This window comes from Episyrphus balteatus, chromosome 3, assembly GCF_945859705.1.
Source record: "Episyrphus balteatus chromosome 3, idEpiBalt1.1, whole genome shotgun sequence".
Taxonomy (NCBI): Eukaryota; Metazoa; Arthropoda; class Insecta; order Diptera; family Syrphidae; genus Episyrphus; species Episyrphus balteatus.
In genome coordinates this window covers 24722647-24740856 of record NC_079136.1, presented here as the reverse complement: position 1 = coordinate 24740856, position 18210 = coordinate 24722647, and the positions used below count along the sequence as shown (strand labels likewise).

The following is an 18210-nucleotide window of genomic DNA, read 5'->3' as shown; positions in this document are numbered from 1 at the left end:
GTAATACAGTAGTAATCAAAAGAATTACAATGATAAATAAACAAAAAATAAAAAAAAAGACAAACAATTTTAGTTTCAACTAAATTCTATTATAAAAATAATAAATAAATAAATGATTAAATAAAGATAAGAACCATTTCTTTTGATTCATTTCATGTTTGTTTTATTTCAAAGTTTGGAAAAAAATATTTCCCCAGAGAAGTGGTGGACTTAGCAAAACACTTAAAATTAAGATTACCAAAGGTTAAGGTTTGCTATATTAACTGTGTATTATTTATTGCAAAATTTACTGCTAAGATTAACACTAAACCAATGCAGAAACTTGATAATAATCACAACAGTAAAAATAGAAATGAAATACAAATAGTTAAAAATTTAAGGCAATAAAAAAGTTTTATTTTTATACATAATAAAATACTAATTAATAACAAAAATGAATCCTTAAGTTTAATAATTTAATCACAATAATGTTGCTTTTCTACACTGACACATATCTCGCACTTGACTTCGCAACACCATGAAAACCTGCAATTACAACGTTTTTTCACTACCACTGCTTGTCCACGAGTCCTAAGTCCGCAGGATCGACAAAGATTTCGGCAAGATTGTTTCTCCTGTGCGCTGACATGTCTACCTTTTTCTCTGGAACACTGTCGCCCACGCATTCCGGTCCATCCAGGAATAGCATTAATATTACAGTAATTTGGAGAGTCATCAACATAAACCAAAACATCCTCCGGGATGTGTTTCCAGTTGACAGTTCCTGAATTGTCAGCATTTACTACTAACGCATTGTCATACATTTTTCTCACTTTATTCGCTATGTCAGCAAAAGGTCTAAGTGAATGCCAACACTTATTTTCATTGCATGCAAGCAAATCGTCTTCGCAGCGGCAATACCGTCGCATTGACTGTCGAACTGCAATTTTTGCTGCTCTATTATTGTGTAACACAGCATAAGCTTGAACGTCTAAACTGTCTTCCTGTGAGTTGTTCAAAATTGTTCCAACTACTTGCTCAGCATAGTCGGTATCATCGGAACATTTAGCAAATTGATTATTTGTATCTTCTGCACATCCACATCCTGGAATTCCGCCGGAAGAACAATTCTTGGTTATGGTGTAGAGAAGAGCAGCTGTCGTTATTGTAACAACGTAAGCACTTTCCCGATCCAAATGTTTTGAGTTTCGTTTTGATAGAAAATCCGTACTGGGGCAGTTCCATCGATCCCATTTAAAGCCTTCTTGACAACTTGCGAGGGCTAGTTCTAGACTAGGTCCCATGGTTTCCTTTAATGGAAATGTTGATTTCAGCTGCTAAAGGAGAAAAATTGAAATTACTAACATTATCTATTTATTAAATTAAAAAATTAAGAAAACTTACAATTTTGTGAATCAGTCCATTGTGCGTTGCTAAGACATCTCCAGGATTTCGAATGCTACTGACAGAAGTAATAATGCAAGTCAAAAATAATGCCATGGTTACAAATTTGATATTCATGTTCGTAATTTTTAAAACAAGCGTCAACATTATTTTTAAACAGGTATGTTCTTTAAGCTCGGATAACCAATTCAATCTGTATGGTTTTTTCTGAACCCTTGACTATTTATACCAAAAATGTTTCATATTTTTACTCGTTAAAAAAATTAGGGTTGTTCTGTTTAAAACAGGTAAAAAATATATTTTTGAATGAAATTTTTTAGGTCATAGGTACAATAATGACTTAATTCTGGAGATGATCCTCCTTATTCACAAAAAATATGTATTTGTCAATATTTATCAACAAAGTTTTATGACCTTATATTACAGGTAATAAAAAAAACTTTGGCAAATAATATACCACGTCACTTCATTCACAAGACTTAGTTATGGAAAATATGAATGAAATATACCGCAGGTATATGAAAATATAATTTGGTTTTTCCCTTTTTTGCAGGCAATCTGCATATTTCATTCAAAAGTATTTTATTGAGATATTCCATGGGTGGGTTTTTCAAAAATAATATTAATTAAGAAACTGTTGCTCCTGAACTACTCATTTTTAGGGAATATTTTAGCGTTATGTCATTTCCTCAATTACACACATACATTCAAATCATTATTATGAATATAAAAATCCTATATGTTGTATGTACATTGCAAAAATTTCTAGATTTAGAAATAATATATAACTTTCTGATTTAACATAGAACATAAATATTATTAAGGGCCAATTTTTCAATAGTCTGATAAACCTCAGTTAGGGCTTATTCCTAGGAATATTTTTTTTATATTGACATTTATTTTGCTGATAGTCTAACTGACGATTGAAAAATCAGGGCTTTATGATTTTTATATGAAAATCTTGTAGTCTGGTTTTAAAAAAAATTGATTATGATGATTGTTTTTATAAATAAAATGCACAAATGGGTCGCAAGTACTAGCTCTTATATTAAAAGTTGCTTGGAATGTAAAAGCTTTTTAAAAGTTCAGAGGTACAAAACTTTTTTTAAGAAATTTAAAAAATAAAAACAAACTCAAAAATTTGGTTTAAAGTAACAAAACCATCTTCTTAAATGGTTTCGACCTCATCAAGACGAAGTATGCCTTAATTTTTTGTAAAACAAAGAAATTTTTTGTTGAAAATAGTTTTTTTTTTTTTATAAAAAAAAAAGATCAAAAAAAGAATTTTTATGCCACTTAGAGCCGATTTTTCAATCTTCTAATAAACAGTCAGTTAACTGTTCGACGAATAAAGTTATTAGGCTCATAAACAATCAGATAAAAACATTGAATTTTTCAATCAAGAATAATTTATTCTACAGAATAACAAACAAAAATTGTCAAATTCAAAAACATTTAAAATTAAACGTCATTTTTATTCATGATTGTTTTTGTTTCCTTGTATTCCACTGTATTTTTTTCAAAATTCTTTCAAAACAGCTTTGACAACTGACACAATATTTTTTTGAGATTATTCCTTACAATAATTTTTATTCGTCTCTGAAAGAAGCAGATAGTTTTATTCTTAGGAATAAGCTATATCTGCCTGTTGAAAAATTGATTTTTTCTCCATCCTTAGGAATAAGTACTAACTGACTGTTTAACTGACTATTGAAAAATTTGCCCTTAAAAGAAAATATTAACTGACACATAAGAACAAAATTTCAATAAAATGGAATTATCGGATTAAAAAAAAAGAACAAAAATTGAAAAAATTATGTTTTTGAAATTATTTTACGAAATCAAGAATCAAGTACATAACTATCTTTTATAACAGCTCATATTACGCTCATAAACAACCAGATAACAAAATTTTATTTTTCAATCAAGAAAACTCTATTCTACAGAATAACAAAAAAAATGTCAAATTCAAAAATATTCAAAACTAGACGTCATTTTTTTTTCTTGTGTTCCCTTGTATTTTTTAAATGTGTTGGTCCTCAAATTTGTGAAAAAATAGCATCTTTATATTTATAATACCAAAGAAATCCATTTTATCAATATTTTCTTCAAAACAGCTTTGACAACTGACACAATATTTTTGTTCAGATTATTCCTTAGAATAAATTTTATTTGTCTCTGGAAGAAGCAGATACTTTTATTCCTCTATTAAATGTTTTATCAAAGGAATAAGCTGTATCGGACTGTTGAAAAATTGATTTTTTTCCCTATCTGGGGAATAAGTACTAACTGACTGTTTAACTGACTATTGAAAAATTGGCCCTTAAAAGAAAATATTAACTGACACATAAAAACAAAGGTTCAATTAAATTGAATTATTGGATTAAAAAAAAAACAAAAATTGAAACCTTTTTTTTTTAAATATAAAACTATTGTTTTGAAATTATTTTACGAAATCAAGAATCAAGTAATTTTAAAAGTACGACCTTATTTGTATATTTTTTATTTTTTATAGCCGTTTTTGAGAAAAACTATCATAGCATTAAAATAGTAAAAAAAAAAACTTATAAACACACTTTTAGACCATTTTAGCGTTATACTATTTCCAACTATGTTTTAAAACAAAGATTAAAAAACATGGGGAAGCCGACGAAGTTACGAATATCAGAGTTACGGGCGACAGAGTTACGGCCGTCAAAGTTACGCGAAACCGAAGTGACGAAAAACTAGAGTTACGAATTCTAAAGTTATGTTAAGCTATGACATGTGATTTTTGGGTTGGCAACAATTGCGAGGAACGATATGGAATTATGGAAATACAAACAAGAGATTAACATTTTTCTCATTGGTCAGAACTAAATGAGTAAATCGAAAATGGGTGTTATTTAATCTTGTAAAATTTTGATTGGATAGGTATAGATATACATATATGGTTTTGTTTTTGTGAGAAGACCGCAAAAACATTGAAATAGAAAAAAAAACATTAGTATATTTATGTAAGTTTGGGGGACATAATTGAAATTAACTTCTTATTTGTCCAACTAATATTGCACCAACGTATCGATATTCTCTTATTTATGTTTCCATAATTCCATATCGTTCCTCGCAATTGTTGCCAACCCAAAAATCACATGTCATAGCTTAACATAACTTTAGAATTCGTAACTCTAGTTTTTCGTAACTTCGGTTTCTCGTAACTTTGACGGCCGTAACTCTGTCGCGCGTAACTCTGTTATTCGTAACTCCGTTACCATTTCACCTATCACAGAATTAATCAATTACTAAAAGTTCTTACAAAAATTTATATGTATCATTAATTTTTATGTAACTTGTCATTTTAAAGATATCGTTATTGAAATATATATAAGGTGTTTAGAATAATAAAATGGGTTAAGTGCACTTTTCTATACGTTAGATGTTTTAAGGTCTTAAAAATTAAAAGTATAGTTTTATGTCAAATAAAATGATAGTCTGGATTTATAGAGCTATTGATCTGTGAAACATTTGCTTCAAAACATCCTTTACTTCTTGAGAAAAAGCTACTCAAAGCTCAAAATAATGCATTAATTTTAAATGGACTTGACCCATTATTATTCTGAATGCCTCATTTATGTATATGTAAGTCGTAGAAAAAATAATGGGTTTCGTTTCTTGCAGCCTCTTTCTAAAGTAATTATCTTGGTTTAAGAATTTAAAAAAAATATCAAAAATCATATAACTACGATATGTCTATGATTTTACCAAAACAAATATTTCAGTTTTGATTACTTCCATCTCCCTTCAATCTTCGGAAATCTTTCTACGAAATGCCAAAAGGATTGTTTTAAAGGATATAATGTCTCTACCTATATAAAATAATGCATCCATTCCAATTTTAGTACACTCTATAAAATGAATACCTTGATTAATTGTTTTAAAGTTTTGATTTGTTGCTTGATTCTTTTTCTTAAAAATTTTTAAAAAATATTCAAACACAATTTATAGATTATTTTAAATTTATTGCCACTTTGAAGTTCACATTTTTTAAGTCATTATTGCACTTAGAATTTTTTGTCCCAAGATAAGTTTGTTATTTGTTTTAGTTAATTAAAGTACTCGGTCTCCCTTCAACACGATATCCATTATATGCTTCCGATCGTCTACTCGGTTCTCCTGCCCAATACGATGGAGCTACCTCATAAGTAGGTGCATTTTTACTATTATTTTTTAGTGCTGAAATCACTAAAAGGAATATTGCCAATTTGCCAACCAAAATCGATTTAATCAGCAACAATTTCAATTTGGTTACCAAAAATGGAATAATTGCCGATTGTATGAGAAAGGGAATTATGAATAGAGGAAGAATTTTTGAAACCATTTCATATTTTTTACCACGACCTGAAAGAAAAATGTTAGTTTAAGCCAAATGATATTTGAAATGTGGGTTGTAATAATTACCTTCAACTGCAGGTTCATTCCATCGTCCTAATAAAATATCCTTCAAGCATTCCTCGTTAAGATTCAAACTCACAAGATCGTTTTTCATGTCCAAACTCATATTGACTCCAGTTCCGAAATTATATCGATATTCCTCATCATGACTGTAGATTAAAGGATCCTCACCAGAAGTGGCTCCAGCTCGCTTCTTCTTATTCTTGCGCCTTTTCTTTTTCTTCTTGCGAAGCTTTTGGCTGCTTTCAACTGTCGTTGGAGTCTCTTCGGTAGTTGTTGTTGCCACCGCGTGACGATCTTTCAGCAATTCCCGATATTGCGAAGAAGTCCTATTTCCCAAATATGTACTCTTGTAGTTTTTGTATATCCCCAAGAAGATGTTCCTTAAAGGTTTAGCCTTTTTCTCAAAGACTTTATGCTGATTCTCATGATGAGCATAAATCGTTTCATCAATACTTCGACCATCTTCCTGATCCCCTGAATTGACTTCTTCGCCCACACTTTCCGAAACACTTAAATTAACTTCACCATCATTTGTACTTTGATCAATAATTATGTCCGCAGACTCTTTTTCTAATTCTATTGCCAAAACTGAACTTAAAGTTATGAAAACACTAAATAGAACCAACTTCATTTTAAGTCATTTCACTTGGCGTTGTCTTAAAGATCAAAAACTTTACACCGCACTGCCAATTTTCTTCTGGAGTAACAACACTCTACTACGTGACTTGATACTTGAATGGATATCTGCTAAATGCTGAAAATCTTCAGCCACTTGGGATTTTATTAACTAAAGTCGAGTTCTATATGGCTGGAACCGATGCCGTAGCTTCGATAGAATTTCAAAGAAATCCAGAAATTCCAGCCAAAGAAGGAAAGGAAATTTTTGTTTTCTATACCAATTCTTAGCTAGCGTCTTCATTCATTTGTTCTGATGATGGTAAGATTCAAATGGTAGTATCGAATGGTTGTAACAGTTATGGTCTATAGCGAAATCGTATCCCACATTTTGCGGATGTGTCGGGAATATTATTTATTGGTCGTTTGAAGAGCGAAAACTTGTCCCACAAACATGTTTGCAAACCTCTTACAAAACTTGATCCCACCACAATGTAGGAGAAGTTGCTTGCTTGGTTTTTAATAAGAGATGATGCATCTTCTCCACCACCTGGACTGGAACATGATTTGTTTAACCTATACAGGGAGCTACCATCTGGAAGGAAAAAATAAAAAAAAATAGAATCTGGACTAGTACGCGGCATAGTCGGGCGCACACAAGATGATGGGAAAACTGATTTCAGATTCAATCGAGCGCAAACGTTTGTTTTCTTGTTCTACTTAATTTTAATGGGATATCTAGATCAATCTGTAATTGGATTTTTTTTTTCTTCTTTTGTAATTCAATTGAAGTCCTTCTCTGGATTGAAAGAAAAAAAAACTAAAAGGGGAATAGTGCTAATGGATCAGAGTAGAATTGTGTTTGATTACTTGGAGCGTGTTGTGTATATGCATGTAGAACATGACCAATATTGATATCGAGTCCAGATCCAGACAAATCTAGATGAGATTGATGTGTTATTGGTAGAAAAAGGCAACTTTGACTAATCAATTAAGCTAAATGGGTGCGAAGCGAATTTTCTTGGAAAATGTAAGTTTATTGATATAAAAAGTGTGTTGATTTTTTTTTTTTATATTAAAAATTGTTTGTACTCAATCGTGTTACATTTATTTGATAAAAAGGGAAAACGTATTAAAGGGGTATTAGGAATTTTTAGAATAAACTATTTAGGTTCAACTTTTTTTTATTTTTTTTTTTTGTTTAATAAAAATTTAACAGTGCTTTTTATAATAAATGGTGGCAATTTTTCAAGATTTAATACATAAAACTTATTCAAAAATATTATTCCAGAAAACTAGACAAAATTAGTTTTGAACAATCAAGCTTATAAATATTGAACCATTTTATAGTACCTACTCGCAGAAGTTTTTCATCCCTTGATTTAAATCCGTTTACTGAACTACTTATCACATCAAAGTTTTGAGGTAGGTATGTATTCGAAACTGAAGTAATCGATATCCTGTATTCAATTTAAACGACGCTCCATCGCGATCGGTCGCCTGTAAACAGAACTACAAGATAATGTCTACATTTCGTCCAAGAATTTGTCCAAAAAAATTTCTAAGGTTCCTCGGTTTGAAAGTACTTTTCAATTACCTAACGATTTCGAATACTCACATTTTGCTAGGACCAATCATCACCACATCGCCAAACAGGTTCTTTGAATTTATCTCAAGTCTTTGATACATCAATAAGGCATTTTTTTTAGAACCAAGTATTTTTATTTTACAAAATTACAAAAATAAATTAAAATCTTATTTCTTATTTTTAAGAATAAAAAATTTCAAACATAAAAAAAAAACATACCTACAAAAAATATGAATTTCAAAAAAATTCATTCAATCGTTCTCAAAAAGAATGATTTTTCAAAAAACTTGAGAATAGTTTTGTATTTGTATTTATTTATTATAATCTAAATTACATGATACTACAAGATTAAATCTTATGATAAAGTATCTAAAAACAAATTTTACAAAATGAATAAATTTACAATAAATAAAATAATTTTTACACATAATAAGCAATTTTACAAATAATTATAATTTTACGAATGTTTTTAAAAAATCCAAATCCCGGTTGGGCAGATGCGGTTCAACCTTTTTTTTAATTTTAAAAGTAGGAACATTTTGAAATACAAAAAATGTATCAGAATTGTAAGGGTCATTTTTTGAGACAAACAAATTTCTCTATGAAATGTTACTAAAATAAGTAACATAAAAAAATGTGGGTAAAAACTGTAAAAATCTTATCAAAATTTTAACCCACTAATCTTCAACTGATCCGGGTTGCTTTTATTTAATACGCTTCTTTTAAGCTCTGGTTATTATGATTTGAGTTTTTTTTTACTTAAATTATTGAGAATATTATTCTTATTATATTATTCTAAAAATTATCACATAAGAATGTTTTTTAAACCTTCAGTTCTTTTCGCAATTCTTTAAACAAAAAAAACACACTTTTTTTAAATTCAACCATGGGTGAACACTAAAAATCTGATAAGAACAATTTTTGGCCACAGTCAAAACAACTCAAGCATCGCAATCGCTTTTGGCTGTATTTATTTCCATTCATTTTAAGCACGTCCTCACTTCCTTTTCGATATCCAACCATGTTCTTTTTGATCAGTCAATCTGCCCCAAATCGTGACCTATTACAAAAATAAGAAATAAACATTCTTTTGATTAACATACCGATGACAAATATCATCAGTGTATGCATTCTGAATAATAAATTATGGTGAAAATTACAGTATCTGATATTGGTAGACAGTTTGTAGGAGTCGAAAAAATCAATCAATTTATGGTAATCAATAAATTTCACTTTTCTGAAGCCTTTAAATATTTTTTTTATTGAGATCATACAAATTTAAAACGAAAAATGATTATTTGGAGAAATACAAAACATACAATTTTGCATTTAACGAAGTCAGCCAGATCATTTAATGACCAACTCCAACATTTTAATAAGTTTTTTGAAAGTATGGGTAGAATAACAAAACAATAATAATCGATTAAAGTTAAAAGTTGAGTTCAGAATTCTAACCACCTCTTCAAGATTAAGAAGATTTTAATGATTATTTAAACTCGTTTGATTTTGAAACCATTTGACGGAGTTCACACAAATACAAATTTGCCAAAAATAAAATAAAATAAATAGTCGAAGGAACATTCACCCTCCGACTCCTCAAAGTGATTATAATGGGCCATATTCATAGTTGTTGTTTAACTTAAACTGGAGTTTAGCCAATGCAATTCAAATGGGATAAACTCGAGTTTTTCTTAAAAGCAGCTTAAACAGTGTCTATGAATACGCTACAAGCGACAAACAAAACTTTCAGATGTCAATTCTTGCAAAGCTTCGATTTCGTTACTTTGTTTCTTTTTTGATGAAACTTAAAAGACCTTAGACATGAAAGCTAAATATTTTTTGTTTAAACATCTTCTTCGCCTTTGGCTTGTGCAAATTAAATAGATTTTCTTGTGTGAAAAATTTTCCGCTTCGTTTTTCGCCAATTAATTGGGGTTTACCTATTTGATTATGATCTCAACGTGATCATTAATTAGCCCGATTTGTTTTCCGAAATACTTCCCCTCTAAAAACTCAACTCGCGTCAGGTAAAACAAAAATCATAAGATATAAAAAAAAAAAATTATAAGAAATTTAAAAAAAAAAACTATAAACAAATATTCTCGAAAAAAAAAATTGAGCGTTTCCACATTGTTTACAAATAAATATTTCTTAAGCAGCTTAAATCCACATCCTTTTTGTTACTAGGGACTCCTCTGGCTCACTTTTTTGACTCCCTTGGGTGGGTTGTAAGCCCATAATTGATTTGTGGACTTATAATCCACCCAATTGAGTCAGTACAGTAGTCCATTATGGAATTTTGACTCATGGACTTATGACCCTGCAACTATTGCTAGTTGAAAACTTTAACCAATACCCAGCCACCTGTGCCAAAAATTGTATGATCAATATTTTTTTTCCTCTAATTTTATTTTTTCTCATCAATAGTACTTGAACTAATTCATTTTGAAAAACTGAGCAAGGAAATATCTGAAGTCTTACTCAATTTTGAGATTAATTTGAAGAAATTTGCAATTCTTTTTCGCAATAACTTCCAATTTTCTAAAAATAATTATTTTGAATTCCTCAAAACGGATGCAGTAAAACAACGTCAATTCCTGAAAGTTGTATGCCATATTTTTATGATTTTATCCAAATTAATGATTGTTTTTACGTGACGTTATGTACCTATACTTGTAGTACTTGGAGAATGCCAAAAATTAAACCTTATGCAATCCACATAATCTTTTATAACCTTGGTGATATCCTTCCTTTTTTTATCTAAATTAAAATAATTTTTTGTCTACTTACTTGAAAAAAATGTATCGGCAAAGAAAAGAAAAAGAAAAAAGTCCAACAAAGTTCGCTAATATAAATAAATAAATAAATAAATAATTTAATAAATCTTAGAACTACTAATGTACATCTAGTTATTTCTTATTTTTTTGGTTTTGCTGCATTCATCATCCTGCGATTTAATTTCTAATTTCAGTCAAGAGTTTATTACCATTCCTTTTCAAGAAAAACGGGCTGTTGAGAATGAGCATGAGAGTAAATGACCGGAACTGGTGCGGCAAGAGGAGAAGCTTGAGCCTGAGGTATCGCCCTTGACATAAGTTGGCCGATGGTAAGGATCAACAAAATGAGCTAATGAAAAATTATACAATCAATAAAATAAAGAAATATAAAAACAAATTAATTTTTCACTTACACCAACTCCAAGACCCTTCATTGAGACAACAGTCAAGGCAGCCAAAAGCGTTGTAATCACACCAACAACAAATGCACCAGGAACAATTGCAAAGCTTATCCTTTTCAAAAAGTGATGTCCAAATGTACGTCCCTCTGAAATAATACCGAATTTAGCACTTTTATTCACTATCTAAAAAAAATATCATTTCAAAACCAACCGCTAACATCGGAATCACTATTATTAACAGTGCTTTCGGCAATTTGCCGACAAACTACTTCGTTGACCACAAAACACACAACCACTAAGGCAGTAAGGAATCTTTGATTTAAAGCCATTTTTAATTTTATTTATTTAATTTTTTCGGTTAATCCTTTTACAAAAAAAAAGTCCTTCGAATGTAACGACTGTTAGCGTTATAATCCAAACTGACGATCGATATAAGGAGTCGAAACGACAAAAGGTCTACAGAAAGCACTCGGCTGGTGATTAATCGATGACCGTTGAACAACAATTGAATGAAAAATCCACAGCGTAGGTGGTTTTTAATAAATCCACACCCGAAAAAAAAAATTAAGTCACCCAACAAAATGAAAACGACATCACGACGAAGGTATCAAACGGACCCAAACTATACGAAGATAGCTGCAAATCAGTGTCACAAATTTCGATTTTACAATTTTGGTTGACATGCCGTAGAAGAAGAAGTTAAACTTTGGATTAAAGAATTTCCAGAAGTCGTTTCTTGAATATTAAGTCAAGAAACTTTGTCTCTGATGGCTAGCCGCTTGAGTTTTGAAAAAAAAAGAGGAAATGCTAAAAATGTAAGAACACAATCATGAAGTTCACTTTGGCTATAAAAGGATTTGCACGATGTAGACACTCTTTGATTTAAGTCCGTCAACATAGCGGATTTAGTTTGCAAACGTCTTGCAGCTATTTGTGGAATGGTAAAAGTTCGAAGCAATTTTTATAATTCATTCATGAAATTTAAAATAAAAAAAAAAATAAATTCATTAGTTGCTGACTACTTCTTCGTTGAAACGTGATCATAGTTATGTTGATAAATTATTACGCACGCAAAGGTATTTTTTTTTTTTTTGTATATTTTTTTTTATTTAGTACTTGCTTACCTTTTTCTAATGGAAATTTGACAAATACTCTTCGCTTTCATTTTATTGAAATCATCGATAGATATTGGTTTTGGTTTATGTTTAGGGCATATCAATATCAATAAAGTTTTGGGAACAAAGGTAAAAGTAAATCATAATTTTTTTTAAATAATGAGTAACATTGTTCGTACACTGATAAAAATTATGTTGTCAAATTGATATGATCTGAATGCAATTTAATTGAAATTTACTAAATCAAGTTGTTTTTAAATACACGACTGAGGAGCGCGTGCTCTCATGTTTAAAGTTGCTTTGAAAATTAAAGCTTTCATAAAACATAAAAAGAATTTTTCTAAGAAATTAAAAAAAAATTAAAATCTTATAGCAAACAAAATCAGGTTTAAAGTTACAAAAACATCTCGTTAAATGGTTTTGGCCTCCAAACAAAGTATGAAATTTTATTTCTTTTATAACAAAGCTTTTTAGTTTTTTTTTTATTTTAGAAAAAATGGCTCTTACGGAAAAGAGGCATTTTTACTAAACTAGTTTTTTTTTTAGTAAACATTTCAAAATTTTGTATTTGCACTTTTTCTAAACCGCGGCTTGGGAGAAACTCCGAAATAATAATATCGGTTCTATGGGAGGTACCTTTAATAATGATTTTCGAAAAATGAACAAAATCTGGGAGTAATCTAAAAAGTAATAGCTAAATTTATTTTATCAAAATTATTTATATCATTTTTGAGAAAAATTAACTTTTTCAAAATTGTTTATGTGAAGTACCGTTTTTTTGTTCCAACAAAATTAATTCCAAAAACACCCTCAGAAATCTTTAAAAAAAATACTACATCGAAAATTAAAGTTAGGTTTAGGTTTAGGACCCACTTTTTTGCATTCTCTTTCATCGAAATCTCATGTCTGATTGCTATTTTAACTTTTTTTCACGAATGCATAACATGCTGTATAGCTAGTTACGGTGGCCATCCGTCCCGGTTTAACAAGGACTGTCCCGTATTTCTATAGCTTGTCCCGGGTTCTTATTTAAGAAACCCGGGACGTATTAGTGTCAAATATTTTGAAATTTGTCCCGTGATTGTCCCGTATTTGCAAATTCCCTGATTTTTGTATATAAAATTTTAATTACTTTGTAAGGAAAACAAGAAAACAGTGGTTTTAAAATAAAAGTTTTTCTTATTTTCTGGATAAAAGCATTAAAAATACTTGATAGAAGTTATTAACAGGACCTATTATAAAACCGTTTTCTTCATTTCTGTAAACGTTTAAATGATTTTAACAAAAATTTTCTATAAAAATCGTTAAAGAAATCTAGACCTCAAAAAAGGAAAAAATTATGAAAAGTCATTTTAAAAAAATCAATTTTTTTTTTTGAAAAATCGAGATTTTCAAAACGATCCAACTAATTTTTAACTGTCCCGATTTGTGCTCATAGAAATATGTATATGTAAATATTAGGGTGCTTCTTAAAAATCAATTTTCGAAATTTTAATGGGACACCCTATCATTTTGTTCTTCCTGCCTTAAATATAAATTGGGTAAAATTTGGTCCAGTTTAAACACGTTCTCAAAGTTTTGAAAAATACACCAAATTTTGTTTTTTTTTCTCAGAAAATTTAAAAATTTGCAATCAGAATTAAGTACTTTATATTAAATCTTTAACTGTTTTGAAAGAAGTTTTGATCAAAATACAACGGAATAAAAATGAAGTTTAATTTTGAATATTTTTGAATTTGACATTTTTTTGTGTTATTCTGTAAAATAGCTTAATTGAAAAATTCAATGATTTTATTTGATTGTTTATGAGCCTAATATCTTTATTCGACAGACAGTTAACTGACTGTTTATAAGAAGATTGAAAAATTGGGTCTTAAACGTACTTTGTATTATAACAAAAAAAATTTTGTTGAAATTGATCTTTTTTTTTACTTAAATCTTTAGTGAATGGTAGCGACCCCTAAATTTTAATATTAAAATCGGAAAAAAATACCATACACTATGCTTATATGGTAGAACATAATGGAGGGGTGTCCCATTAAAAAATCGAAAAAAAGATTTTTTCGACCATATAAGAAGCACCCTAGCCGTTTAAAAACAAAGCGAATCAAAAAAAGCAAGTATACGTCACAGTGCACGCGGACAACGTGCAAATACATAATATGAATTACAATTCGGCCTAGATTTATAATAACAACTTCGGCCTACAACAATATTTTCATCCCCTTGTCGTCAGTTATAATTAGTAAACAAAAAAAAACAAAATAAAAAATTTAAAATATTTCTTCAGCCACAAAAATTCCACTTATTTTTAAAATATAACAAAAAAATAAAAAAAAAATACAACACACCAAACAAAACCAATACAAATAAACAAGTTATAAAAAGCATTTTGATATTATGGTTTTGGTTATATAGTAACCAATAAGACTTTTTCAGTGATTTTTTGGCTGTCAAATACACAGTCAATTCTGGGTGTCCATAGTTGGTCTTTCACCAAATTTCCATTTGGAAAACCCTATTTATAAAAATGTTCAAATATTTTTCAAAAAGAAAAAAATAATACTTTGTCTGCCATTCATTTTGAGGTATAACAGTGAGCAGATGTATTTCTCATGAAAATTTCTATATTTGTGACTAATTGTAAAAATAACAAAACTGGCTGCCAGTTGCAAGGCCAACCGCAAAACTTTCATTCCGGTGCATATTATTCATAAAATAAAACATCATAACTTAACATGCATCTTATCAAATCAGCCAATCAGCCAATCAACCAATTGATTTGATAGTTGATCTAAATATTTTCAAAAAGAATTCAATAATTTTTCATCACCCCTAATCATCATGTTCCCAATATCTTAAAAAAAAATGTCAATCAATTTTTTTTTTTTATAAATTGAGAAAGTTTCAAAAACAAGTTTAAAATCTAACAAAAATTTCATGCAATAAATAATGTATCTTATCCAATTTTGATTCTATCATAGCACACTTGTCGCTATATATTATGATATTGAATTCAATGTGGATCCGTTTGGGACGTATACCTACTGTCTTTCTCTTAACAGTTATATGTACACATTTGATCCACTTTCATTAGCAGGACACAATTCTTGCTCGCGTTCACAATTCTAGTTCTTGTCTTCATCAAATATCACCTACTCGATATCTAGTTAAAAACTCATTTTTTCTTAGCCTAATCAGAGTAATCAAGTTTTTAACTCCTCAAACAAGTTATAAAAAAACTCATATCACATTCACTTAAGAAAGTTTTGCTCCTCTTTTGAATGTCAAATGAAAGCCTTTTAATCCTTTAACTGTCTTATAACTTCAAAGTATTCTTTCATGCAAATAAAAATATCTTATGTAATTTTACACGCGCCAGACAAGCTTGTATACAAAAATTTACTGCCTTCTGCAATATCAATAAAACTTGACCCTGCAAGGCAATGTTATTCAACAATTCATTAATCATAAAATCTTATAGTATCTATCTTTGCCTGCAATTTGAAACTATTTTTACATTTCCTCCTCATTTCCAATGACTTACTTCACCTCAAGAAATGTTGTTCATCTCTTCCATTATCTAATTCCAAACTCGACTTACAAACCCACAACTTTCCATAACTGCAACCTACATTTTTACGACTCCAACCACTATAGACTTCCAATAGAAATAAGAACAAGAAAACCACACAAACGCGCTCCTCCACTTTGAACAGCGATCTTGAAAGAACACCATCCTTGAATCTTGCTGTCGCTAGATAAAAATTCGCCATACAGTCTGAATCTGGACTTGAGACGAACAAGTTCATTGGCTTCCTCTACTACTGATTGGTGCGTTTCACAAGAAGATCGATTAAAATGCGATCGGCTACGATATTATTTTGTTTTTACGTGATTTTTCAAATTGCACCCACAAACCAACGAATAGTCGACGAGGATTCTCTAAATTTAACCATAGATGGCGACACAAGCAGTACAAAGAAAAACGGCTATGAAAATATAAAAACTGTTACATACCATCGGGCGTCAACACCAATACGAATTTTGGAATGCATAACGAAGTTTTCAATTCTACGATGTTCGAAACTTTTTGTATTGCAAAAAATGGAAGGACGACAGAATTATCCTCGCAGTGGAAATCTGACAAAAGACTTTCTTGATCAGTTTTTTGGGGGAGATGATGAAGAATTGGGTATGGAAAGTTTGATTGAGGGTAAAATCGCGGAGATACCCGATGGAGAGCTAACTCAACGAGTGATTTTGAATTTTAAAAGATTTTTTAAAAATCGTAATATTCAGTTGCATTTTTTGCCAGGAGTTAAAGTGCAAATTGTGCCGAGCAAAGAGAATAAAATTAAAGTGTCCTTGAAAAGGAATAAACGAAGTGAGTTTAATTAAAAACAATTAAATTAATTTATGTGAATATTTTTTATTTGATTTCTTATAGGACACCTTCAAGACATCGTTTCGGGACGTTCAAAAGGCGATAGGAAGAAAATCAAAAGGAAGAATAAAAATAAAAGTAAACATTCCTACAAGGATTTAATGATTCAAATGGCAGTTCCGGTTATGGTGATGCCAGCAGTACTTTTGGGATCATTTTTGCCATTTATTTTACCAGCCATAAAAATGGCAACATTTATGTCAACAATTATGAATAATAGTGCGTTTTTGGCTGCACTTCTTTATGCAGCAAGGACGCATGTTATGAACAGTGATAATAATGAAGCACAGCAGGTTACGTATTCTGCGCATGGAGGATTTCACTAGAAATTGAATCATCTTTACTATGTCAAGTTTTGTGATTAAATTAAAAATTTCCTTTTGTCGGATGAAAAAAAAAATTGTTTAATAAAAAGTTTGTACAACAACTCTTTTGTTTTACTTGAAAATCATGAAAGAAATAGTGAGAGCATTGTATATTTTTTGATTTTTGATTAGTTTTTAATGTCTGAAGTGGAGTATAGAAATCAATAATGAAGGTTAAAAGAGATTTGTATCAGCCATCATTAATCATTACCATGGGTTTTAATCTTTAATCTGATAAAATACAATTTTCAGCCTCCTTGTGAGCAAAGATACAACATATTTGTTTTTTATTTGGCCGAATAGGACTTCATCGTCCTTGGTTTGAGCGTGTTTTGGAAAAAAGGACTATAAAAGGGTAAACATCCTGAGTGACGAATATGAATTTATTTTATTTTGTTTGGAGTCAATGTCAAATGATTTTGATTTAATTATAATGAATGACTATCTTGAGGCAACAGAAAAATAAACTTGTACTATGATAATGAAGCCCAGTATCGAATCAGTTGTCGTAGAAGTTCTAGAAGGGAAAATATTTGTTTCTTTAATGTGTGTTATATTTTTCGGCAATTTTTTTAAAATATAAGTTTTTAGAAAAAATATAAGGTGCCTGTTCACATGCACACGCGATCGAAGTTATACTTCTCACTTACTAATTAAATTATTGTTGTTTTTGTCATGCGGATAAATACTTTTACCTGTAAAAGCAAAAGCAATGCTCGATTCAAGTTCCCAGATGAACTTTATAAACGAAAAGCTATGTTTGAAGCTTCACCTTATCACGACTTACGAGCCTCTCGAAGTATCAGAAATGGAGAATTGACCTGAGTAAAAAGGTCGGTTGCCGGCTTACTCGAATTAAAGTTTTTTGTGATCGATACATCAATAACTACACTTAAACGCAGTGAATTAACTGACATAAATTATTGCAAGATGCCTCAAAATATAAAACTAGCTTATAACGACGCATGTTGATTTGCTACATGATTTCCTAATTGAAGATTTTCTTATTTCAGTGGGCAAAATTAAAGTGACTACTGGGTAAAGCAGTTCAACAAAACTTAGAGTGGTATTTAACGGATCATCAA

At 30.0% G+C, this 18210-nt stretch overlaps 4 protein-coding genes across 4 annotated transcripts; 1 reads left to right on the top strand and 3 right to left on the bottom strand.

Annotated features, from left to right (window-relative positions):
* Positions 1–455: 455 nt before the first annotated feature.
* LOC129913707 (wnt inhibitor of Dorsal protein) lies at positions 456–1479 on the bottom strand. Its single transcript, XM_055992508.1, has 2 exons — positions 1384–1479; positions 456–1316 (listed from the first exon to the last, which is right to left on the bottom strand). The coding sequence occupies exons 1-2, from the start codon at positions 1477–1479 to the stop codon at positions 456–458; spliced, it is 957 nt and encodes a 318-aa protein (XP_055848483.1).
* Positions 1480–5461: 3982 nt separating this feature from the next.
* On the bottom strand, positions 5462–6448 carry LOC129913706 (uncharacterized). Its single transcript, XM_055992507.1, has 2 exons — positions 5821–6448; positions 5462–5760 (listed from the first exon to the last, which is right to left on the bottom strand). The coding sequence occupies exons 1-2, from the start codon at positions 6446–6448 to the stop codon at positions 5462–5464; spliced, it is 927 nt and encodes a 308-aa protein (XP_055848482.1).
* A 4554-nt stretch (positions 6449–11002) lies between these two features.
* LOC129915986 (protein apnoia) lies at positions 11003–11527 on the bottom strand. The gene is made up of 3 exons (XM_055995736.1): positions 11410–11527; positions 11211–11344; positions 11003–11146 (listed from the first exon to the last, which is right to left on the bottom strand). The coding sequence occupies exons 1-3, from the start codon at positions 11525–11527 to the stop codon at positions 11003–11005; spliced, it is 396 nt and encodes a 131-aa protein (XP_055851711.1).
* A 4647-nt stretch (positions 11528–16174) lies between these two features.
* LOC129913704 (uncharacterized) lies at positions 16175–17086 on the top strand. Its single transcript, XM_055992506.1, has 2 exons — positions 16175–16700; positions 16764–17086. Exons 1-2 carry the CDS (start codon positions 16175–16177, stop codon positions 17084–17086), a joined length of 849 nt encoding a protein of 282 aa, XP_055848481.1.
* Positions 17087–18210: the final 1124 nt, after the last annotated feature.